At 38.9% G+C, this 25,935-nt stretch overlaps 1 protein-coding gene across 28 annotated transcripts in view; it reads right to left on the bottom strand.

Moving 5' to 3' along the window:
* The window catches only part of LOC118268703 (hepatic leukemia factor), a 101,186-nt gene that overhangs the window by 30,670 nt on the left and 44,581 nt on the right, over positions 1–25,935 (bottom strand). For 14 of the 28 annotated variants that reach the window (XM_050704374.1, XM_050704375.1, XM_050704379.1 and 11 more), the window contains one exon: positions 14,207–14,245. The exons of 5 other annotated variants lie outside the window; for them this stretch is intronic. In XM_050704374.1, the coding sequence (XP_050560331.1) occupies positions 14,207–14,245 (39 nt within the window). Of the gene's footprint in view, positions 1–9,959; positions 10,265–14,206; positions 14,246–18,374; positions 18,541–20,684; positions 20,839–25,935 lie in introns of those variants that run through there. 9 more of the 28 variants (XM_050704401.1, XM_050704403.1, XM_035583402.2 and 6 more) reach the window with 5 other exon arrangements.

Below are 25,935 nucleotides of genomic sequence, written 5' to 3'. Positions count from 1 at the left end.
GGAATTTCACAACAATCCTAACATTAGAGTCAGCAAGCATTGTGCATACTTATCGTCAAAACGCATAGAATCAACAATGTATGTTAATGTTTACTAGAATTGTGCGCAAGATGTCTACCGGCAACAAATGGCGCCGGTGGGATCCAATCTAATAATTATTATGATACAAACACAGAGACGACGTGTGTTTATCAATGAAATATTCTTCACAGTTCTAGGAATATTTTTCCTAAGTTACATTTTTCAATAGAAATATTTTTAGATTGACATCACAATGGATCGCGGTCCGCGGAGTAATGAAATACAACACCTGATAAAACTGCACACTTGCAATAAATGTACACAATGCACGCACACACATACAGCGCCCACACTAATACTAATACACATACACACTACAGAGATTTGTATCAGTAAACTTAAATGTTTTTCGGTTTCATGAAAACTTAAATCTGCACTTTGTAGAAACAAAATTTTGTACACTTCGTATCGTTACGATTTTTATCCCCGAAGGGTTAAACAGAGGTGAACATTACGGCATAATGTCACTGTACAATGTACACCCACTTTTTACCATTTGTTTTATAAGTCCCATGTAATACTAATAGTCCAGTTAATTTAGTATTTCATCTCGGAATTTGAGATACCCAGCTGTAAATTTTAGTGGAAACTTTCAACGAAAATTGGTTTGAACGAGATATAATTAGTTTTTAAGAATTGATACATTTTTAAAAAAACACAATTAATTTTCCACTTTGGGAGCGTCTATCTTTCAAACGATTGGTTTTGTCGAAAAATGGTTTTAGGCACCATGACGTATTTTTTTATGTCTTATCCATAGAGAACCATCACGGATAGTTTACATGAAAAAAGTTTTTTTTGAAGAGATGAGAGAGTTACCGCGCGCTCTCCGCCCTCTATCTCGAAAACGGTTCACCGTATAAAAAAAAAAGATAATACACAAAAATTGTAGAGAATTTTGTATTCTACAATATTGGTATGGTTGAATGCAAAACCAAAAACCCATAGGAAATGAGACATTTCCAAAAAACCGCAAAAAAAACGATTTTTTCTGAATCTGAATTTTAAGAGTTGCTTACACCCTACCATATGTAGGTTTTGAGACAAGTTTTAGGGGGTCAATATACAAGTATATACAAAATTACAGCTGGGTGTCTCGCATTCCGAGATTCTTACCTAATTTAACCTTATTTGACTGGACTATAAAGACAATTCCAGACTCCGTGCTACTGTTACTGAAAAATTTATGAAAAGATGAAAATTGCTATACTTTGCCCGTTCTAGGAATCGAATTCCTTTGCCTGGCAGTCGCACTAGTGACTATTATTATATTTACTTTGACGTTCAAAAGTACCTTCCTGGTATATTTTACTTCTTGGTATATTTTAATTTAAAATTCTTCATGCACAATCATATTTTACATTTTATTTTTTGCATCGATATAATTAATATTCTGAATAGTGACATAGTTCTGTTGCAAAGCTACATTTCTCACAAACAACAAATTAGTATATTTTATTCTAATCAAAAAAAAATACTTTCACTCCTTATAACTCAACATGGTGTTAGATAAAGTATGGACATGCCCATGGCATATTATTTGAAAACAAGATACAAATATGGAAAGTGGTGATAATATCTTAGAAAAAAAATAATTTCAATCTCTACAGTTATTATTTTGCATTCTGTACGAACAAAATAGAAAATTTCATTTTAGCTTTTCTTTTATTAAAGGCCTTAGGAGATCTCAAGCATCGCTTGATATTGACAAAAACCGAAGACTTTACTCCTAATCGGCAGTCGTGTTTATGACCAATCGGTGAACAAGACTGTAATGTTAGTTCAATATAGACGATAACGTTAGGAGATCTATAAGTTGTGAGGCACCACTAAACTAGCATCACCGACCAAGGCTAGAGTTACCAAACTCCGAGGACTATTCCAGACTACTGCAAAAATAAGTACACCAATCTCCACGCCCACAACCCACAAATTAACAAAGGAAGTATGTAAGAGTCGCGTGCGACGTATGTGCGTGTGTGTAGCTGTGTGCGTGTGTGCGATAACCCAAGGCTATCGTCGTGTGCACTTGAACCCGCATTGTTAATCACTGCTTAATTGTAACGGCATCATATACTATTGTTGTGTATTGTATGTTTAGTTAGAAAACTATACAAGTATACATATGTAGGTAGAACAGTATAGAGTACATTCTTCTTGTGTTGTATTGTATGTTTATCGCTTCATCCAGACTTCAGCGGCGCCGGCGCCTACATCGTATTTCGTAATCTAAACTCAAAGTCAAGGACTCGCTCGATTGTCTGGCTCGTGAAAATGTTGTAACACCTATAACATACTTGCTAGCATTAAAAATTCAAAAGGAGAATTGTTTATAAACATTAGTCGGCTAGCATGCAAGCAATTAGCAGTATACACATACGTGACATTAGCGACGAACTTGTAGGTGCCTATCAAATCCAATAAAGTTAATTCTGAGGTAAAAATAAAGTTCTTAAATTCCAAGTCATGAAAGCGTATAGGTATATACGAAAGACTGCAAATAAAAAAAGAATGGTTTAAAGGTATGAAGCGGCGTCAACGTGCTACATCGGTGGCCGGAGCCTCGAAAGGTGTCACTGCCAAAACCTTGGTCCGAGTCAGCGCGGCAGGTTTCACTTTCATGGGAGAGAGCGGCGGGGGCGCGGGGGCGCGGGGGCGCGGGCCGCGGCACCGATCGCCCGCGCATACCTCTTACAAAAAATAAGCAACTTTTCCTTTCTCAAAAACACGAACACTTTCACCTTAGCCGAAACCTGCGCGAAAATACCGCAGCATTTAATGCGCATATTGGCATAAATGTACGCTGTACGAGTGGTTCCCACTGTCGGCGGCTAGCCCCACGTGTCATGATCCTGTAACTCGACCACTTACTGCAGTCATCTCAATCAATTATCCAATTAATTTTCCATACGTTCGATTACTTTCTTATCGTGCGCTTGTAGAGAGTATATACCTAACGATTTCAATGGCAAAACTAACTATAAATATGCTTATCTCTGGGGCACTCGAAATGTTGACACAAGAACCAGTGCAGGCTACAAAATATTGCTGAGTACTATGGTTCTGCTTTCTACAAGAGTAAGAACTTGTCAATCAGTATATTTATATAGGTACTACCAATAAAATTTTGGCACAATTTGTTGGAACTACGTCAAAGTTCACCAAGAAGCAACTCTAGAGATGTTATGGAGACTAGTCGTAGGGAAAGAACATCAGTGTGATCATCAGATGGTATAGTGCTGCAGCCTGCAGGGCTAGCAATAGTAAGCAGTGCTGGCAGGGGTGTCACCTGGCGGCGCGCGCTTATCGCGCCCTTATCGCTCCATTGTGCGAGCACAATAACATCGGTGTTTACACTTGCAGCACCTGGCTTGCGCGCTAACCACCACGCGTCACTGATGTCAACCATACGTAACACTGGACAGGTCCAGATCTGGGAGAATCCAGGGCCTTCCGACATCCGAGGTGGTCATCCCTAACCTATTTACACAATGAAATAATAGTTTGTGTGTTGTGTGGGTGTCCGATTAGTGCGCTCCCTTTACACGCGACCTTTGTAGCGAACTTGTACGTCTTCGCAATGTTGAAAGCGCGCTCGCGACCTTGTCAATATCTGAAAACAGCGGCCGCTGGCGACGTGTCGCGCTCGCGAGGCGCTTTCACCACTCTCCTCCGCTCAGTGTTTGGTGCCCCAATTCATTGTGCCAAACTTTCTGATAAAACACTTTAATAGATTTATTCCACGGATTCATTATATTGTTTAGAAACATTGATGAAATTTGTATTGTACTGCTGGGTCTCCAGGTCAAAACTGGATTAGGAAGGAAGTGATGTTTCGTCAGTAAGGGTGCTTATCCAACAGATATGTGCTATGTAGCTATGCTACGAAGATGTAATAACTAAGCTGTGGAACTACTTTCATCTTTCTATATAAAAAATATAGCTTAACTGAGTCTGTTTCCACCAGTGTTAAGCTATGTGTACCAATGAATATATGATTGGTGGAAGCCAAATGCATTCACATTTGAATTTGGACTAAGAAAGTTAGAGAAAAAGAAAACTAAAGATAACATAATCAAAAGAAACTTAAAAAGATTCTGGAGAACCAATGAAAAAAAAAAAGCTAACGAAAGATTAGAAAACCAATGCAAAAGAAGGAACACCAGGCAAGACACTATACGAGATACTATTATACATTATACGCTAAGCAACTATCTTTCACAAAGACCAAACAAATATCGAAATCACTAAAGATTTAACCCAAACTAACAATACTGAAACAATAGTAGTATAATACGTATATAAAGTACTTACAGAAGTTTACTTACAATTGAAACAACTAACACAGAAGCCCAGGTCTTCAGGGGATAACAAATGAAACCCTAGAAATAGGCACACCACGTTTAGGAGGCTGTCGCATAGATCTGATCAATTTAATAGTGGAAAAAGAAATTGATGTCCACTGCACAGTTGGCGCGGTGGCTGGGCAACCGGCTGCCGCGTAACGTGTAGCGCGTTCAATTCCCGCTCGGAACAACTCTTTGTATGATCCACAAATTGTTGTTTCGGGTCTGGGTGTCATGTGTATGTGAACTTGTATGTTTGTAAGCGCACCCACGACACAGGAGAAAATCCTAGTTTGTGGGCGTTCTTTTTTTTATACTAGAAGTTATAATGCAAGTCGAATATTATAACGGTACAAAAAAGGTAACCAGTTTGATAAACAAAAATAATAAACCAACTAGTTCATTAGCAAATGTTTAGTATCATGTCATCAACTCTTGCAAAACGCCTATCCTAATACTAACTTGACAAGGCACAGCAGTATTTTGCTCTGTCTATAGTACATTAGACCACATACAGCCAATAGAACAAGTAATCTAAAAAAAATAAGAATTTAACAAATCTTTGGACCTAGCGTTTTCTATTTCTATATCAAAGCGTTCGCATAATTCATAGCTTTCTATAATATGAATCACTAATGAACCTAAAAATCAACTTAATAAAACTGAATGCGAGTAAATATACATAACTTATTATATTCATAACAGTAATCTCACTATTTCGGGAATTGATCGGTACGTCCAATAATCCCGTGCCCCCGCCCGCGCCTCCCTCCCTAAGCCTGTGTTCACATGGCAAGCGTCAAGCGCGCCTATTGATAAGCGCTTTCAATGACATACGTTTTAGAATACATGTGACATCTGAACGGCCTGAATAAAATGTATGTAAAAGGCATGTAGTGAACATTGGCTGATTTTTTTACAAAAAGCAAGGATTGCGAGTTACACAAAAGCAAATTGCAAATTAAAGTCATGTATATAAATATGTTAATTTGTCATTTTACAGTTAATATATATATTTGACTGCACGGTTGGCGTAGTGGCTGGGCAACTGACTGCCAGCGGGTGTACGGTATCAGGTTCGATACCTGCACGGAGCAACTCTTTGTGTGATCCACAAATTGTGGTTTCATATCTGGGTGTTATGTGCATGTGAACTTGTATGTTTTTAAACGCACCCACGATAGAGAAGAAAATCTGAAAGTGGCAAAGTTTTTTTTATACGTACAACAAAATATTTATTACATTTATGAGATTGTTTATTTTATTTATAACCTGAGACTTCTTCACAATAATGTAATATTGCGAACGTTTTAATTAGATGGAATAGTGAGATTATACTAAATGTCAAACAAGAGTCAAGAGGTGAAACAACAAAAATTTAAGAGGAGTTAGATATAAAGTCCCCTTTCTCCTAATTTATTTTTGTGGTATTAGAAAACCTTCGTATCGTAACGCCTTTTATCCCCGACGGGGAAGGCAGAGGATGCACATTATGGCACGTAATGCCACTCTACATTATACAACGAATGTACACCAACTTTTCACCGTTTGCGTTTTAAGTCCCATAATAATAGGGTGAGCCTATTGCCATATAATATTGTGTGCATTTCCAGACTTCGTGCCACTACTGAAAAATGATTGAAAAACTGTAAAAAATCCAGTAATACCTTTCCCGGCCCGGCAAACGAACCTGAGACCTCTTGCTTGACAGTCGCACTTGTGACCTCTCGACCAACGAAACTATTAGAGAACCTGTTCTGAAAAACCATTCAAGAGCGAATCAGGCTCGCGCACAAAGGGTTCCGTATCACTCGTTATAGCAATAAACGTGATTAAATCAATTTGATTTTATGGGAGAATTATTAATTATATATTTTTTTAATATGTACTGTTATAGGTAGGCGATAATACAAATAAAATACATCATCTTTCTAAATTTTAACTGCCTAGCCATTACGGTTCATGAGAGATAACCCGGTGACAGATAGACGGACAGACATACTGTTGTAATCTTAGAGTTCTCATTTTTAGCCTTTGGGTACGAAAACCCTTAAAATATATTTTAATACAAGAGGTTAAAAACTAAAATTACTCCTATTTAAAGGTCATCTCAGATGTAGCTATAGTACAGTTACGGACGACCGGAGCTGCGCACTAACTAGCGGGTCACCGGGACTCCAGCTCGAAAAGCAGGAGTAGGAACGAGCTGGTTTTTAGTCAGTAAGAATCTGACACTCCCTCTCGCCTCACCCAAGGCGGGAGCAGTCATTAAATGATGACGTGCAAGTCACCATGGGCAAGAGCTCTAAAACTGTAAGGGCAATAAGCATGGCAAATATCACTATACAAAGACGGTGGTGTACAACCAGACTGAGAATATAGAAAAGGCCAAAGGAAAATGGAAAGCTGCTAGACTGAAGAAAGAGATTTGGCAAATGGTTGGATACAACAGACGTAAATAGAAGATAATGGAGTAGGCCTTCACCTGAGGAGAGGAACAAATCCAGAGAATTAATTCTTAATTCTATTTTCTATAATATAAAAATTAATCGCTATTTGAATTGCTAAGCGCAAATCTCGAGAACAGTTGAACCGATCGCTAATTCTGTTTTGTTAGGAGTACAATAGTTAGGACTTCTCTTCTAACTATTGTTATTTAAGAAGGTTTTTATGTGAGAAAAATTAAAATAAAATATGCGCAGAAAAAAGTGGTCGCTAATATTATAACCTAAACTTATAAATAAAATTGTAATGTCTGTTTTTAATAGTGAAATAACCGCTTCATACTATTTGGATATGAATAAACATACGATACGTATACCAAAATAACATTTTCTACATTTTTTGTCTATGTTTTTTACAGTATTTTTATATTATTTCCACTAGCCTTAATCATATAACCGTGCTTAAGTTTTACGGTTAAATAGGTTAGTTGGAACCAAGAACTGATGTACAGAAAGATTCTAATTCTGCTGGCATTCATCCACTTTCTATGAATGGTGCATTTGAAATAATTGTGAATAATAAAAAAACATAAGTCGAGCATATAATTGGTGTGTGGAGACGCAGGCTGTGCCGACACGAGCTCGGGCGGCCGCGCGCTCGTGTAGTGTCGACACACATGACTCCTCACGTGCGCGCCTACCACGCGACGTGAAACAAACGTCACGGTAGGTACTCCACAGTGACGTTTCCTTAACACTGTTTTTAACTATATTTTAGTGACACGACCCCTTGCAGAGTAAAATAATAACGTGATTTATTCAAGTACATACAATATTTTAATGCATTTTCATAACTAGGATTTGTCATATACTGTACATCAAATACGAGAATACATACATATTTGATAAACGTAATTAACGTTTACGTATCTTGGATCTTGAATTTGACAACTGAGCCCAAAACAATCTACTGAAACTATGTGCCCGTGCTGATGATGCTAAGTCTACCAAATTCGATACTTTTTGGTTTAATAGATCAACAGAATACCCGGAATTAACAACTACTAATGTTCTTCACCTATTAACATACACATGGTATAACACCAGCACAATCGCCTGCGCCAGAAAACCAGCTATGCTATAAAAAGAGCATCCCTATCTCGGCTAGTATAGACTAAACATACTTATCATAACCCACAAACGCTATAAAGATAGGGGATCCCCGAAGAGCCCACAATGACTCATGGTCACCCGTTCTCTTAGACCCGTCTATGTTACAGGCGTCTTGAACTGTCACCGGCAGACACGCGCTCCAGGAGGCCGGAGACCTGCGTTTGATCAGCGGCACCTCGTGCGCTTTCTGTAACCCCCTTGGGAGACCTACACGTTGGAACACTACCTTAACGCGTGTGTACTAGCCTCTGATATACCATTTACCTACGTTTCTAGACATACCGTTAAATGATTCAATTAAATGAATGTAACTATACCAGGCAAGAGTTCACTGTTTACATATGTGTGTACCTAATTATATATGATTACAGCTGATGCTGGCCTATTAGTTATACTGTACATTATGTACTGACTGCACGATGCAAGGGTTAGGCAAAAGATCGCTGCTATTCCATATTGTTGTTCTTTTATTTACCACATTTCCCTATTCAACGAATTTGAGTTTACAAATACATAGTTTACAAGTGAGGGGTGATGTATATGAAGTGAAAGAAGAATTACTAATAATTTTAAACACACTCGAATTTTTGTAAATACCTTGTTCTTACAACATATAGATGATATTACGGCCAAACAAACTAACCCTTGGCAAAGCACCAGCTGAAATAAGTAAATAAGCTGCCAAGGGCTGGACAGAAACCTTTATTTACAAACGGCTCGGAAACAATTGATCGAATGTAATCGATAAATTGCGCAAAATTATAATTGATAGATAAACAACATAGACACAAGATAAACATAGAACTATTATGATAAAATGCAGTAAATAGGCTCAGAAGAGTTGTAGGTACTGACCGACGGCCAAGATTGATTATTTGAAATGTATATAATGTCGTTTATAATGTTAGTTCACAATTACCAAGTGTTTCGTGTTACCAGAGTACCGGCCAAACAGTAAAGATTTTGATTTTCTTTCATAATGTTGCAATTTATTAAATAAATATGAATGCAGATTAGTAAATTCGGTACACAGATTTAAGTATAATATGTTAAACTATTTTAAAGCATAGTATGCTTCTACGAAATCCAAGCCCGTTCCTTTGATATCCACAATGAAGGTAGTTGGATGGATGAATAAAATATTGATTATATTGTATTATCATTAAGATTAAGAGTTTGTGCCAAATATCAGATCGACCTAATGTCAAGTAGGAGTTGAACAAATAAACTCTGTGATCAAAACAAACACGCGTTTATTAGATCGACCTGTAAACTAGCTATGTAATAACGTCTAAAGTCTGACTTACGCAGATTTTTAATTGTTAGATTATCATGACACGTGGTCATTGTAAAATTATGTAAATTAGATGATATCTAACACCTCTTCTGGCACGGAGAAGGTATGAGCATTAATCAAGGTGGTCTCATATGCGAAGTAAGATAACTTAAGTTTTGAGTTTGACTAAAGTTTTATTGTACGAGTAACTACGTACCATGTGATTAACCATGTTATATAATAAATAAATAAATAAGGCAAAAAATAAATAGAGGACAATGTGTAAAGTGTCCACCCAGGTTCCTGTAAGGTGTGAACTTGAGATATCAAACAGGCTCATTGATACACGGAAGCAGCAGAGTGCCGAGATATTCACCATAAAGATGACCAGATACGATCAGGAGTACGCATGAACAATTGTAAACAAGAGAAGCAGGAACACGAATCATGTAAATAATCTAATACGAGTGAAGTGCGGCGGGGCGCCGCGCCGCCTGATATCAACAACGACACCGCTGAGTAGGTGACACACGCACACAGCGCGCGACCAGCGCTGCGCGTGTGTGTGCCAGCAGTCGCGTGTCCACGCCGAGCGGCGAGCGCAGGCCAATACCTGTGGCGCTGGGCTGGGAGCCATACCTGCTGGGTGTGCAGTGAACAGCTGCGAGCAACGAGCCGGCGCGGCCAGCGGCGCGGGGGCCTGCGGCGCCAGAAAACAGAGCTCACTGTTCTGCGGCAAGGAGTACCAGCCGCCGGCGCCGGCGCTGGCCGAATCAGTCCCCATGTCTATGTATCCGTGTTTGTCTAAACGTTGAGAGGGCCAGCATCGCGCGCTGCCCCTTTCCGTTCTAACACACTCAATCGTTGCTGCAATCGCGCTACCGTTAACTCAACTTGCGGAGGAACTGCGGACACGACCGTTCCTGAAGCTGTTCGCGGCAGGATTGATGAAGGAGCCGGCGAGCGCGCGGCGCGCACACTCATCGCCACGTGCGCGCCGCACGCTCGGAGGCACGTGCTACACCCGCGCCCGCCGCGCCCCCGCGCCCCGCGTCCCTATCGCTCCCGCCCCAGGGTGTTGAGCCACCCTCTCTGGACGTCATGGCTATACCCGGCTGCCTCGAAATCCACACGTCCGCTACTCGTACCAAAACTGGTGCACTAGCAATGTAACGTAGGTCGTCTAGCAATGTAATGAAAACCAGTTTCTTTGAAAATAAGTAATCAGTTAATCAACATCCGTGTTAACAATATATACTGTATGTTAGACTCATTGAATGAGGCATGCACGCCAGAGCTCGAGCTCAATCTTCATGTAGTAATGAATCGCTCGTAAAACTAATTCAATATGAACAGCTGTACCAACAAGTAATGAGAATTCTTGTACTACCTGACCGATACAACCTGAGATGAAGGGAGATCTCTCCTTTACCTACACAAATCTTGTAGTATGCGCTATCAATCTAGCAAATTGAGAAAACGTGTCCCAGATTGCAGCTACATTGGTGCGCCGGCGGTCGAGTGGATGCAATCATCTACTCAATCATCATCTCCTCGAACAACAGAACGGGTGAAATGTCGATTTGATCCTCACGATGTTTTATCACTAATTTATACTTTAGGCAAGAAACGGACATGGTAATTATTTCGCATTTAACTAACAAAGTAGCATGGAAACTAAGATAAGTCTCTAGGGCAATCCACAAGGCCACGGGTGCGACCAAGGATCTACACAGACAGAGTACGAGGCTTACAGGTAGCGTCGTCACTCAAGTGCAAGTCAACCTTTACAAACAAATGTTGATTTAATACTTTAAAGTGTAATGAGACTTTGGAAAGAAATAGGCATATAATGGAGGTGCAGTAGCCATTTTAGTTTTGTTTATATAGAAAAGTGTAGCTCCTTGATGTCACCTGCCGACCGTCGGCTCCGTCACGTGGTCGCCCCCTCAAGTAGGTACTAATCCGTGTTGTGCACAGCGGCCACCTAGCGACACCTCTCCGCATACACTTTTCAGTCACTACAGCTATTTTAGGAACAATACTATTGTCCGATATCCGTTGTCAATTTTATTTCCGATAAATTCTCGGCCTTCTACTCGATAAGAATGATAATTCCGCTTAAGAAAAGATTTCAATAGGATTATAAGAAGCATAGGCTACATATAGATGTATAATTATCTAACTGAATATAGATAAATGGCTGAAATGTAAAAATCCAAAATTACAAGTAAGTACTGAACAAGCGCGAAGGATATGGCGCCAGTGTCGTAGCTCGTAGCAGGCCGGTGCTACGCCGGAGCCAGCGCTACGCCGCGTAGCACTACAACCCCTAAGCCCCAGTTAAACAAGTGAAGAAATATATACGTATGGGCCTGCTTTATGACTTATTGAGTTTTATATTCGGATGCCTGTGTCAATACCACGTTATTTTTTCTATTTACTAGGCTTGCATGAAGAACTGCATGCATGCAATTCGACTTATTCAGTGGGTAGCTGTAGGATAACACTTTTTTCACGTTCTTCTCCATTCGAATCCAGACTTTGAAACAGGCACTTAGCTTCACCGATGGGCAACAATGACAGACGTTTCAAAAATATAGGTGTACGGTATGTATAATGATTTAGTCTAAGGATTTTGACTTATTAGCCAGCAATTACATATGTCCTTGAAATATCGACTTTATTTGATTAATCATTTAACGGGTTACTTGGTTAGAGGTATTCTATGAAATAAATAGGTAAAATAAATAAATAATAAAATAACGATTTGCTGTTAACTGTAAGTCTATAATGTTGTTGTATAAATAAATAAGTTACTAGATAAATACAAAATTTCCCATTTTTCTGTCTTCTAAGAAGCAAATTTTGTAAAGTTACAAAATTATATTATGATACAAAAAATTAATAGTTTTCTCTTTAAGCACGTTTTTGTATTATTCAACATTATTTTACAGTAGTAGTACTACCGTGCAAGAATTTGTTCACTTTATAACCAGTAAGATTGCAAATGAATTTGGACATTACAATAATTTGTTAATCTTAAGTGGAACTTTATCGTAAGTAATGCCATCTAGTGTGCACATAACTCAGTTTAATAGTCAAAAGAAACAAACATAGGGTGTACACCATATAAATATTTTAAAAGAAAATACTTCAATGTAAGTTTCTGATAGATCTGTCATTTTCTGAAGTAATGAGTGGAAATTAAATCATTTTGATACTCGCCGTTGTGGATCGATAATTATAAATGTCAAAAGGCATATGTTTAAAAGGGGTATTTTATTTAAAAATATACAAAAATAACTTTCCTTTTCTGTTTATTGTAAGTATTTGCGAACTTTGCAAGTTTGTTTGGTTTCGTGGCTGAGGGACACTCTATTTCTGTAAAAAGACAAGGCTTGATTTTTCCTGGCAACTCGTTTCTGTTTACCACTGGTTCCAAATGGATTAAAGCCTTTTTTTAAGCGGGGAAAATCATCCAATGACAATTGGATTAAGGCCTATTGACAACGAAGCCACACATTACATGCACGCTTTCGTCAATTGACGAATACATGACGATTAGCAGAATAGCTAATCGTAATGTATTCATCAATGCCTAATGCTAGCCTCTTTCGTAGAAACAATCAAGACTCTCTCCACGACACGTCTTTTGACGAATGCATGCAGCATGTAAAGAGATGCAACGTTGCCGCTACGTGCACACAGCTTTCATTAGCAACTGCTAAGTGGCCTAGAATCGTCATACAATCGCAAATTGACGAAAGCATGCGGCTGGCTTGCGGTTACGCGGACATTAGGCCTAACTCCTACGTACAGCTGTGTATATGGCAAGCCCCCAGTATTCTCCAGCAAGTGCCGCAAGAAGCACTCGTAGTCTGCATACCACCTAAGGAGGCACTAGAACCACCCAACGTGTTCTACAACGCAATTAGTGTCGCCAGACGCCTACAAATACAGTTCACGTGATGGAAACGTTTTTCGAAATATAACAATGTGAAATCTGCCCTTGGTTTGGTTAAGGGCAGTTTTCAACTTTTCCCTCTATTGTTTAACCAACTGGTTTGGGTAAGCAGTACGTATTTATAATCTGTATATTTTTAGTTATTTCGACACCCTAACTTAGTACGAGCTCTTTTTCTTACGTAAATACATTTGAGGGAAGGAATTTTCCCTAAGCGAAGGAAAACAAAGGAACAGGTATATTTTACGAAATAGAGGCTGACGCTGTTTAACTGTATTCATATTACTAGCAGTTTCCCGTGGCTTTGCTCGCGTGGAATTTGACTATGCCAAACACTTTGAAGCTTTATCTCTTTGTTTATTTTTTACTTTCATACAAACTATTATCCCCTAATATGACGCCTTAGTGGTCGATATTATTTTAAATCCCTTCTTTTATTTTATGAATTAACATTTTTGTATCATAAACAACAAAATGGAATTCCTTTAACACGTACCGTTTAACTGCCGTACTGAGTGACATTTAAATATTTACTTATTATATTAAATATTACTTAAACTATTCTTTAGTAACGATTTTGTTTCAAAATCAATTGCTACGGACTACATAAGAAACAATTAACGACTCTGGGTACGACTGTAAGACTAGCAGAGCGATTTAGTTGGCTAAACTAATGAGTTTCAGTTCAGGAACTATCTGTTCCCACTACCTATGGTAATGAGCTCATCATCACAATACGAAAGTGATGATACATCGTGGGTTCAAAATAAACGGTCAGCACGAATAAAATGCCCTCGCCTGCCCACTAGAGAGCAAGAGCCCAGCACGATATCACCATAGCACTGCGCCCGAGTGGAATCAACAATCCATACATGAATAGTCAATCAATAGTTGGAGAATTTAAACGTGTATTACTAACCGTATTTTTTGTTGAAACTAGCCCCGTGGCTCAGGAAATCTGAAAACAGAAATAAATTATTATTAGCGAAGTATTCACTAATAATTATGTATTCATCTGATGATGAGATGGAAAGAAAGAACATCTGACCAGTATCGGGATACAAGGGCTTGATGGAAATATCTGACCAGTTTCGGGATATAAGGGGTTGAGTAACTGTATATGTTTAACCTATTTAGGTTGTTATTACCTTCATATTAATAAGGGTTACAACTCTAGATATTACACAAAATCTTTTCAGTCGAAGATTATATACAATATAAGACTTTGTATATAATATTTGTATATCTTTGTATATAAAAAAAGAAATTATATCCATTTGGATATAATTTCTTTGATTATTGTTACGAACAAACAACAGTTCCCTTAGTACAAGTTTGCTTTACATCAACACACTCATACTAAGAGTGCTGAATCGATCTTGCTAATTACTTTTTGTTATAATTAATTTGTTATCGTCTGAAAAATGAAAAGAACATTCGTGGGGAAGGTTAGTTGGTTAGACAATAGCAGCATTCCGATGCAAGAGGGGTACTAACAGAACAAATTACTGACACTCGAGCGAAGCAAAGGGGGAGAAGTTAAAGAATAAGCATGCCAATCATTTATACTTTTTAAATAATATACTCAAAATAATCGAGAATACGACTACTATACAGGGTATATAGGACCAGGGGAACAAGCACTCGCAAGAAAAGAAATTAAAGGAATTTGTCTCCCGTAAATTAGCCCCTATCGTCGTTTCCTACTGACATTCGTATAATATTATTCCTAATGTAAGTTATGTTGCCCTCTAAGTAAGACCGCGCCGTGCTCGCATCATCTACGGTTTTGACATTTTAAGACCTCAAACTTAAATAGTCACACTTAGTATTGGTAAATTGATCAATATTTTCAATTTTTCATTCATATATGTAAGTAAAGAATGTTGTAAAATAAAAGCAAAATTGTAATTGTTCAGTTTTCTTCAGGCTCTATACGTATGTATTGAGTTAATGAAATAATATAAAAAATACATTTCAGAATTAGATATATTGGTACCAATTTAAATACGCCTCGTTGACCGAGTGGTTGCAAGTTCGACTGCTGGGCAAGAGGTCTCGGGTTCGATTCCTGGGTTGGGCGAAGTATTTTGATAGTTTTTCGAAAATTTCACGGAGTCTGGAAATGTGCCCGGTATATGGCAATAGGCTCACCACCTATTACGTGGGACTTACAACATAAATTGAAATGCAATTTAAATACGACATTCGGTAGGGTTTAACTAAAATTGTTTAGTATATTATTGAGATAACAAGAGCGAGAACAATATAATGTAATCAAAGTCGCACTCATTGCATCGTACAGTGTAGCATGTTAGCAGGACAGCCTGCACGAGTTGTCCACAACTACATTAAACTTGTGTACTGCATATCACGAGAAGCCATCATATGCAAATTCTTCCCCTATTATTTTCTCACTAGTATTGCTAACTTATGATGAATTTACTACAAACTGACTCCAGTCCCGCTCAAACACTGTAACTCTAACCTTGAGCAAGTACAGCCTCCGGCCACCGGCAACAGTAGTGTTTTATTAAATCCTATAACTATATTAATCAACTGTTATTATGTATGTAGTCTATACTACATAGTCTATACGACAGTTGCTGCCATTCATTGACGATGCAGAAAAAAGGTATGTCGAGAATATTATTTCTGTATTTAATCAAACATGGCAATGAATCATGCATTAGGAATGTTTTAGTTATAACCAAGTTATCGTCGTAGATCGCATCTGCCAGTCATGCAAGATGAAACCACTTCGGTATTATCTACTTGCATCACATTGTACGTGAATGTGATTAAAGAACATTATTTAATGTGATGCAAGTAGTATCCATCCCTTCGTATGTACGAAGGGATATAGGTCCATATCAGTTCTTCCATTTAACCAAGGAGAGTAATTGTAAAGGTATTGCAGAAAACAGGTCGGTTTCGAGACTTTCAAATTTGGATGTGAAATGTGCCGAACTAAAAAAACCGAATCATAAGCAGCAGTTAACACTCTAACCGCCACGTCGGACATTGGTGACCGACACTTACCGCCGTACTCAGAGTCATTTAATGGTTACTTAACCCAATACTTAGCAATTGTTTTCGATACAAAATCGATACTAAGAAATAGTTTAATTAATCATTAAATGTCTCTGAGAGCGGCAGTTAGCGGAGGATTTGCCTTCAACAGTTTTCTTTCAGCAGTTAATGCTTTAATGACAATTTTACTATGCTAATGGCGCTGGGCATCCACCCTTTCCCCCCTCAAAATAAAAAAGGCATCCACCCTCTACGAGAATATTTATAAACAAAAGTATTTTTTTCTAGCCACATAGAACCTATTGCCATGTAACGCCACATTGAGGAAAAGGTCGTCGCATCCGAAAACGGCCAGGAAGGATTATTGTAACATAACTTTCCGTAAAGCGTCAAGGACACGCGCATTTCCAAAAGGATTACAGGTGATTTAGGGGAGAGGAAGGTTGAACCTTGGGACATGGCGAAAAATAACGCAAGCACTGACGCCGGTTTTCTATGATGCTATACATTTTAACCGAAATGTTCAAAGAGATTGCACTATTGCAAGTTTGCCGTTCCTTTAATTCAATAAGTCCTGGTGGTCTAGTCATGTCCCAGGTGACCGAAGCCGAATTTTTTTTTTTTTTTTAACTGCCTCACTCTAGGATTTTCTCTGTGTTGTGAGTGCGTTTACAAACATGCACGTTTACAAACATCCCACCCAGACCCGAAACAACAAAATGTGGATCACACAAAGAGTTGCTCCGAGCAGGAATCGAACACGCTACATGTTGCACGGCAGCCGGTTGCCCAGCCACCGCACCAACTGTGCAGTCAAAGTAAAGGTAAAGGCAAGTACTGATTGTAAAGGCAAGGGCTCACAACAGGAGCGCAACATCTACTACCCTATGTAAAAGTATTGATTAAACAATCATGAATGAAAGTAAAAACAGCGACGTGGGTGCAGGATTCCGGGTCAATATCAAAATAGCTAGCTAGCAAGTTATTATCTCCATATTATGTGATTTACAATTAAAGGCTTGTAATAGAGTCTATGTAACATATTGTATTATATCTCGTGCTCGACACTGTATACTCATTAAGGATTGTACAAACTATCTTCTGCCAGCGAATTCGCCTGCAAGCACATGGGACAAAAATTAACCCGTTTTATTTTAGACCACAAACTACCTTTGTTCCAAATTTCAACCCGATCCCTTCAGTCGTTTTGCTGTGATTGAGTACGAGTAATTACCTAATCACAATCAAATTGTGTGTACACGAACACAAATTAACTTTGTAAACTCACTAAATTTCGCAATGATATTTGGTACACACTCTTAATCTTAAATATCATACAATATAATCTAATTTTATCCAAAATTACTCCCTTTATGGATATCAAACGAAAGATACTGGTAGAAGAGTAGAGTTAATTAAATTCGTTTAACATTAAACATATTTTTATGTATTACTCGTACTTGTTTCTCAATGTACATGAATGTCTACCGTAACATGTTAATTATGTTATGTGTTACAATTGAATATTTTAGAAGTACCTAAGTATAAATAACCATAATTATTGTAACAACGGGTTGAATTCAGTAGTGAACTTGTGATATTTTGTGGTGCCAAGAACGCCTACCGAAAATACAAAATATCAACATTACAGTGTCTCAAGCGCCATCTCATGGTAATTCAAGTTACCAAGTACAAAGTAGAAGCAAAAGAACTATGTATAATCCAATTTTCCTTAATAATAATTGAGCTATATATGCATATATTTTTAATTTTATATGTATATGTAGTTATATATGTCCTCAGTATAGATAAGAATGTGAACTATATTTTCTTCGTGTTTGACCGAAACTAATTACAAATTCACAGTACATTTTATGAGTTTAAGCTTATACACCGAAACGCAACTAACAGCGCCATCTCTGTCACAAAGTTTCAACTATTGAAAGCGATCTCTCGCTACGTAAAGTGTGTTCTGTGTAGTAAGCAAAAAATCCACGGATGGCGCTAGCGACCGAGTAACTAAATAAGGCAGAACCACCTTGCGATGTACTCACCGTTCCGGTTCATAATCACTTAAAATTAATTAGATCACAGTCTCTACGCAACAATTGAACCACTAATTAACAAAATAAATAAACTTTCTCAAGTTTTCAAAAAAAAGGTAATTTTAGGATAAAAGTTGCGATCGGTCACATGTGCACACTGTGACCAAAGTGTATTTTACCGCGATTGGTTCGCGGCTCTCGGTCGGTAGCTGCAGCGAGGCTCGCCATTGGCGGCCGCCGCCGGCGTCGGTAAAGCAGCCGACGTCGCACGTGACGGCCGCCAGTGAAGGCCACAAGCGAAGTGGCGCGGTATTCTGCAGATGTCGCCACCGTCCGCTTGTTTACAAGACATTACATGTTGTGTGACATAATTCCACGTAACAGCGAGCACGAGGAGGTACAACTAGTAAGTTGACCTGCGGCCGGAGTCTGGCTGTGTCTGGACCCCGGCATGTGGACGGTACACTCTCCATATAATGACATTGTTAATCAATAACTGATAAGAAAAGAGTTAATGCATTGTCGTGAAACAATTAAAGCCCACTGCTTGTACTTTTCCCGAGCTATAGAGTCATATGTAACATATTGGTTATTAATCTCAATGCTCGACACTGTATACTCATTAAGTCGATACTTGTACAAACTATCTTCTGCCAGCGAATTCGCCTGCAAGCACATGGGACAAAAATTAACCCGTTTTATTTTAGACCACAAACTACCTTTGTTCCAAATTTCAAAACGGCCAGGAAGGATTATTGTAACCCCGTAAAGCGTCAAGGACACGCGCATTTCCAAAAGGATTACAGGTGATTTAGGGGAGAGGAAGGTTGAACCTTGGGACATGGCGAAAAACAACGCCAGCTCTGACGCCGGTTTTCTATGATGCTATACATTTTAACCGAAATGTTCAAAAGAGATTGCACTATTGCAATTTGCTGTTCCTTTAATTCAATAAGATTGTCATGTCCCAGGTGAGTACGACAAACATGCACGTTTACAAACATACCCATTGGATCACACAGAGTTGCTACATGTTGCACGGCAGCCGGTTGCCCAGCCACCGCACCAACTGTGCAGTCAAAGTAAAGGTAAAGGCAAGTACTGATTGTAAAGGCAAGGGCTCACAACAGGAGCGCAACATCTACTACCCTATGTAAAAGTATTGATTAAACAATCATGAATGAAAGTAAAAACAGCGACGTGGGTGCAGGATTCCGGGTCAATATCAAAATAGCTAGCTAGCAAGTTATTATCTCCATATTATGTGATTTACAATTAAAGGCTTGTAATAGAGTCTATGTAACATATTGTATTATATCTCGTGCTCGACACTGTATACTCATTAAGGATTGTACAAACTATCTTCTGCCAGCGAATTCGCCTGCAAGCACATGGGACAAAAATTAACCCGTTTTATTTTAGACCACAAACTACCTTTGTTCCAAATTTCAACCCGATCCCTTCAGTCGTTTTGCTGTGATTGAGTACGAGTAATTACCTAATCACAATCAAATTGTGTGTACACGAACACAAATTAACTTTGTAAACTCACTAAATTTCGCAATGATATTTGGTACACACTCTTAATCTTAAATATCATACAATATAATCTAATTTTATCCAAAATTACTCCCTTTATGGATATCAAACGAAAGAGCCTGATTGGTAGAGTAGAGTTAATTAAATTCGTTTAACATTAAACATATTTTTATGTATTACTCGTACTTGTTTCTCAATGTACATGAATGTCTACCGTAACATGTTAATTATGTTATGTGTTACAATTGAATATTTTAGAAGTACCTAAGTATAAATAACCATAATTATTGTAACAACGGGTTGAATTCAGTAGTGAACTTGTGATATTTTGTGGTGCCAAGAACGCCTACCGAAAATACAAAATATCAACATTACAGTGTCTCAAGCGCCATCTCATGGTAATTCAAGTTACCAAGTACAAAGTAGAAGCAAAAGAACTATGTATAATCCAATTTTCCTTAATAATAATTGAGCTATATATGCATATATTTTTAATTTTATATGTATATGTAGTTATATATGTCCTCAGTATAGATAAGAATGTGAACTATATTTTCTTCGTGTTTGACCGAAACTAATTACAAATTCACAGTACATTTTATGAGTTTAAGCTTATACACCGAAACGCAACTAACAGCGCCATCTCTGTCACAAAGTTTCAACTAATGAAAGCGATCTCTCGCTACATAAAGTGTGTTCTGTGTAGTAAGCAAAAAATCCACGGATGGCGCTAGCGACCGAGTAACTAAATAAGGCAGAACCACCTTGCGATGTACTCACCGTTCCGGTTCATAATCACTTAAAATTAATTAGATCACAGTCTCTACGCAACAATTGAACCACTAATTAACAAAATAAATAAACTTTCTCAAGTTTTCAAAAAAAAGGTAATTTTAGGATAAAAGTTGCGATCGGTCACATGTGCACACTGTGACCAAAGTGTATTTTACCGCGATTGGTTCGCGGCTCTCGGTCGGTAGCTGCAGCGAGGCTCGCCATTGGCGGCCGCCGCCGGCGTCGGTAAAGCAGCCGACGTCACAGCACGTGACGGCCGCCAGTGAAGGCCACAAGCGCAAGTGGCGCGGTATTCTGCAGATGTCGCCACCGTGCCGCTTGTTTACAAGTTTCAACATTACATGTTGTGTGACATAATTCCACGTAACAGCGAGCACGAGGAGGTGTCTGACAACAGAGTGAGTAACCGGCCTGACACAATGTAACTGACCTGCGGCCGGAGTCTGGCTGTGTCTGGACCCCGGCATGTGGACGGTACACTGCACCCTGACCTTGAACGTGGCTCTACATATAATGACATTGTTGGACAATCAATAACTTCCCCACTTCTTATAACTTAAAAATAGATAAGAAAAGAGTTAATGCATATTTAAACTTGTCGTGAAACTACCGTCGTGGTGGTTAACAGGGATTTAATACGCCCACTTCCTACGGTTCACGGGTTCGAAACCTGGCAAGTTCCTATTGCGACTTTTCCCGAGCTATATGTACTTTCTTAGTTTATTTATACACCAATGACATACATTCGGCGAAGGAAAACATCGTAAGGAAATCTGGGCTTATAATATCTTATTGTAAGTTTGAAATCGCCAATCCGCCGTGAGCAAGCGCGGTTACTCATATCTTCTCCGTGTAAGAAGAGGTCGTTTACTCAGTAGTGGGTACTTACAGGCTGTTGGTGATGATGATAATTATAACCTTAGTTACGGCCAAAATAATGGGTCGACTGCTGAATGAAGCAATAAAAGAAACTCCACTTAAAGAATTTATCCTAATCACCATGCTTGGCAGGCACATTATAGATCACAGTTTAGGTTATCAAAAATTCAAAGATCGACTACGATGACTGGTCGTAGTTTGAGGACGCACTCGAGTGCAAAGTTGAGTTCCAGCTCTCAAGTAAAGTTGAAAGGTCGCGTTGTTGAATAAAATTTGAATAAATAAGATATTATTCGATTATAATTACCATATACGTCATTGTACTTTGTTTACATATGTAACACTACTCGTTTACTACACCAAACTTCACTCGTGGCCGAAATGCGAAAGAAATAACATAGCCAAGCAACTCTAAGAATTGTTCTGTCTGTTTGTCCCTTGTGCGGACGTGCAGCATGTTTATGTATAGTGTATAGTCAAGGAGAGTGAGCCCTTGGTAAGCGCGGCAATGTCGCGGGCACGTCGCCTCGGTGTCGCATATCTGATAGCACATTGTGCCAACAGACACCTGGTCGTAACTCGCCCCGCTGAACGCACATTATAACATGATGCTTCCCGTGCAACCTACCGCAGCGCACACGCCACGCACCCGTTGCGCCACCCAGACAACAAAATGTACCAGGAATGTAAGTGGTATATATGAAGCTAAACTTGAACTTAGAGTCTGAGATCTACGCTTCGGCAAATGTACCGGCTTGACCTTGGGTACCACGGCCGCAGAAAATTGGACTGAAACAACGCTTGCGTTGTGTTTCGCCGTGTGAGGGAGGTAAACAGATCCCCAATCCCCAAATCCCTCACTCTCAAGGAAGTCACATGTGTACCTTTGTGATTTCGCTGGCGTTGCGGGAGTCTGTGTGATCGTCTGATCCGTCTTCTCATTTGCCACATTGCTACCGAATCACATAAATAATCACTTGTCTTATAAAGTAATCATTTAATGCGTAACATTGCGTTAATTGCGTACTAGAGTGAAGGACTGTACAGACCACGGTCACAGTACGGTTCCTGTAAACAGAACGGTAAAAGCAATTCAGCTAACGTATTCCACGACTTTGTCTAATTTCAGTATGACGACAAGTCCTGTCGTGACGTCGCGTATTCTGCCGGGGTTTGCAAGCACCGACACTGCTGAGCAGCTCACGTTGCGTAAATAAAATAGACGCTTACAGTAAGTTGACATTAGTGATCAATCATTGAACCGCTGCCAAACATGGCTCACTCGGCAGAGCGCCGGCATGTACACCGTGCGGGCTGCCACAACAAACACTCCTCTAGCTGATCTAGAGGGATGTAGCGATTGAAATTATGCTGCCATTCCAGCATTCAGCTATTATTTGTCTGGGCTATTTTAGTCACTATAGCTTATTTGTAAACTTGCCTTAGCCGTCCTGCCCAAGTTGGCCTCTACACTAATATTATATTTAAAGCACCTATGGAAAATATATAATATTGAACTCTATTAATATTCTAATTTTATTTTGTAAAGTACTTGTATAAACTATTTACTATTAAAGGCCATTGAATTGTCACCATTTAACCATTTATTGCGTCCCGACCCACGTACCTGAACGTATTATATGAATTTACCTGATAGATAATTATGAGTGAAAACCCGATTTGAAAAGGTCGGAATGTCATGTGGGCTGCAATTATACATATACCGTGAGAATATGTACCTTAGCTACCCTAGTTTGTTACAAACTGTGTAAAGATAGATGTTAATGTTAATGTAGATGTTTTATGTATGTTAAGAAGAAAAGCTGTTTGAATGATATCAGATATGAGTAACTCCTTTCATCGACACTCTACTCCATTTAAGTACTTTCGTGTTTCTCCTTCTATACTCATGTTCCAATAGCACCTACATTAGCACTGATGTAAGGCTGTCCTCCAATTGCTGTTGTTAAAACATTTCATTCCCTAACACACGCCGCTGATGTCACAACTCGCCAGCAATCACAGTTAGTTTCATTTTTTTTTAACATGAACCGCGCATTCATAAACAAATACGATACGTACACTAGGTACTTTGATGTTTTGTAATTTGTAGATAGCCTGTTTGTTATCTTGTTGTTATTGCGTTGAACAACGCGTGAACACAACAACAGTTATTTGCCGATGATACCGGCGGCAGAGGCGCGGCGCCCCTCGACGACACGCTATCGCTTATCATAAATCTGACGTCTCATAATTTGATAAGCTAGCCCAAGAACCACGCCGCGACACCGCCATCGTGCACTTTTACAGAACTGTCTCTGATACACCAGGGTATGGACTGGCAGTACGGAAACAACCTTGGTATATGTTACACAGATGGCATTTTCTATGCTCTATAAATATTTATTTTCCGTGAAGGACATAACCAACTAAATAAACAAGTACGGTACATAGAATAGAGCCGGGTGTTACATTAATACTACTGGAAAAATGTTGAGTTTTAATTCCGTTGAAATAGTAAATATACGGCATGCAGCTTGCAACACCGGCTTTCGCCCATTTCAGTAGTATTAATGTAACTAAACGAAACCTAGAGGAAAATTATAAAGGTACTTCTATGAATTAAAGATTACTACAGATGAAATGTATTATTTCCTACCGTCAACACACGGCTCGAGAATGGCAGAGACCGTTACGTCATTAGTATTGTGCAAATATATGAAAATTTATTACTCATTAATTTTATTATAATATCTAATAATTAAGTGCTACGGTTTCTGCTACGCTGTCCGCTACAACTCATACTACGCCGCGCTACGTCTCGCTACGCATGAAACGCATTTTGCAATTTCTTCTTTAAACTTTAAACATTATCCACACGCAATATCCTGTTCCTACCATTCGAAACACTGCACCGCTTTATTAAACGGTTTTATTTACATTACCTCGTTTTTTTGTTTTCGTCCATTGTAGTTCTACTCACTTCCTGACGATAGATCGATCCGATATTTGTTACACACTTTTAATCTTGATAACCAAACAATATAATCAACATTTACCATAATTACCTCCATTATGGTTTTCAAACGAAAGGGCATGATTGGTATAGAGCTCATTAAAATCGTTGAAAATAAAAATATATTAGAGATTTTCCTTTTGACTTTAGTAAAATACTTCACTCAATTGACTTCTCAGAATCTTAAAGAAAAATAAATGCAATGCAATCACTAGAAACCAATGCACAAAGTACTTAAGTCCATTGAGGACTCTTATATAAAATATATTATTTCTAATAGAAAGTATTGCAATTTGTATTTTTCCAAGTGCCATTGGAAAATAAAAATATTATGTTATTTTTCTCGGGATCTTTCAGTTGAACAGCGCTTATACAGCCAATGCTACTTGTACTAACAAGCGGTACAAGGGTTTATAGGTATTATTTTTATAGAGCACTCTGTAGACTAGACATGCACACAAACAACAAACCACTTATTTTATTGTAAAGACTTATTATTTGATAACATTTTGTACTGTCTGCCTCGTTGGTTTGCGACTGCCGGGCAAAGGGTTCTATTCCCTGTCGGGATTACTGAAATATTACTGAGATTTTTTCGGATTTTCAATTTTTTTCAGTAGTAGCATGGAGTCTGGAAATGTGCCCGGTATATGGCAATAGGCTCACTGGCTCACCACCTATTACATGGGACTGACAGCATACATTTTGAAAAGTGGGTGTACATTGTACAGTGGCATTATGTGCACGTCTACCCCTCCGGGGATAAAAGGCATGATGATATGAAAAAAGCATTTTGCATCTGGGCTTCGTACAATATAGCAGGACGCTTCACTAGCGGAGTGTTAGGTCGGTGGTAGGAGACACCAGGACTCATCCGAACTTACTATTACTATGAACTTTCAAAAACCCATAAGAATCCCTACTATGGTTACCCAACCAGAGACTTTGTGCTCATCAACCACGCTCCCCACTACGTAACGAAACGAAGTCCTAACTCGGCACGAATCGAGTACACGCATCATTACGCGTGACCCTTCGACTGCCACTTGCCCTAATTACTTTTACACCTCGGTGGTAATGGCTGCAGCAAAAAGGAAATTTTAGACGACTATATAGATTTTTTTTCTAATGGAACACGCCGGTTATCATCCAGACGTATCACCTGATGGTAAGTAATCGCCGCCGCCCAAGGATGCTTGAAACACCAGAGGCGTTAGAAGTGCGTTGCCGGCATTTGGGGGTTAGGTTGAGTTGTTGGGGAATCGGGGATTGGGAAGATTGGGAAGGGGGAATTGGACCTCAGGTAACCTCACTCACACAACAAAACACAACGCAAGCATT

The sequence above is a fragment of the Spodoptera frugiperda genome, chromosome 25, assembly GCF_023101765.2.
Source record: "Spodoptera frugiperda isolate SF20-4 chromosome 25, AGI-APGP_CSIRO_Sfru_2.0, whole genome shotgun sequence".
NCBI classification, from domain to species: domain Eukaryota; kingdom Metazoa; phylum Arthropoda; class Insecta; order Lepidoptera; family Noctuidae; genus Spodoptera; species Spodoptera frugiperda.
The sequence above is the reverse complement of the archived record's forward strand: the minus strand, read 5'-3'. Positions and strand labels throughout refer to the sequence as shown.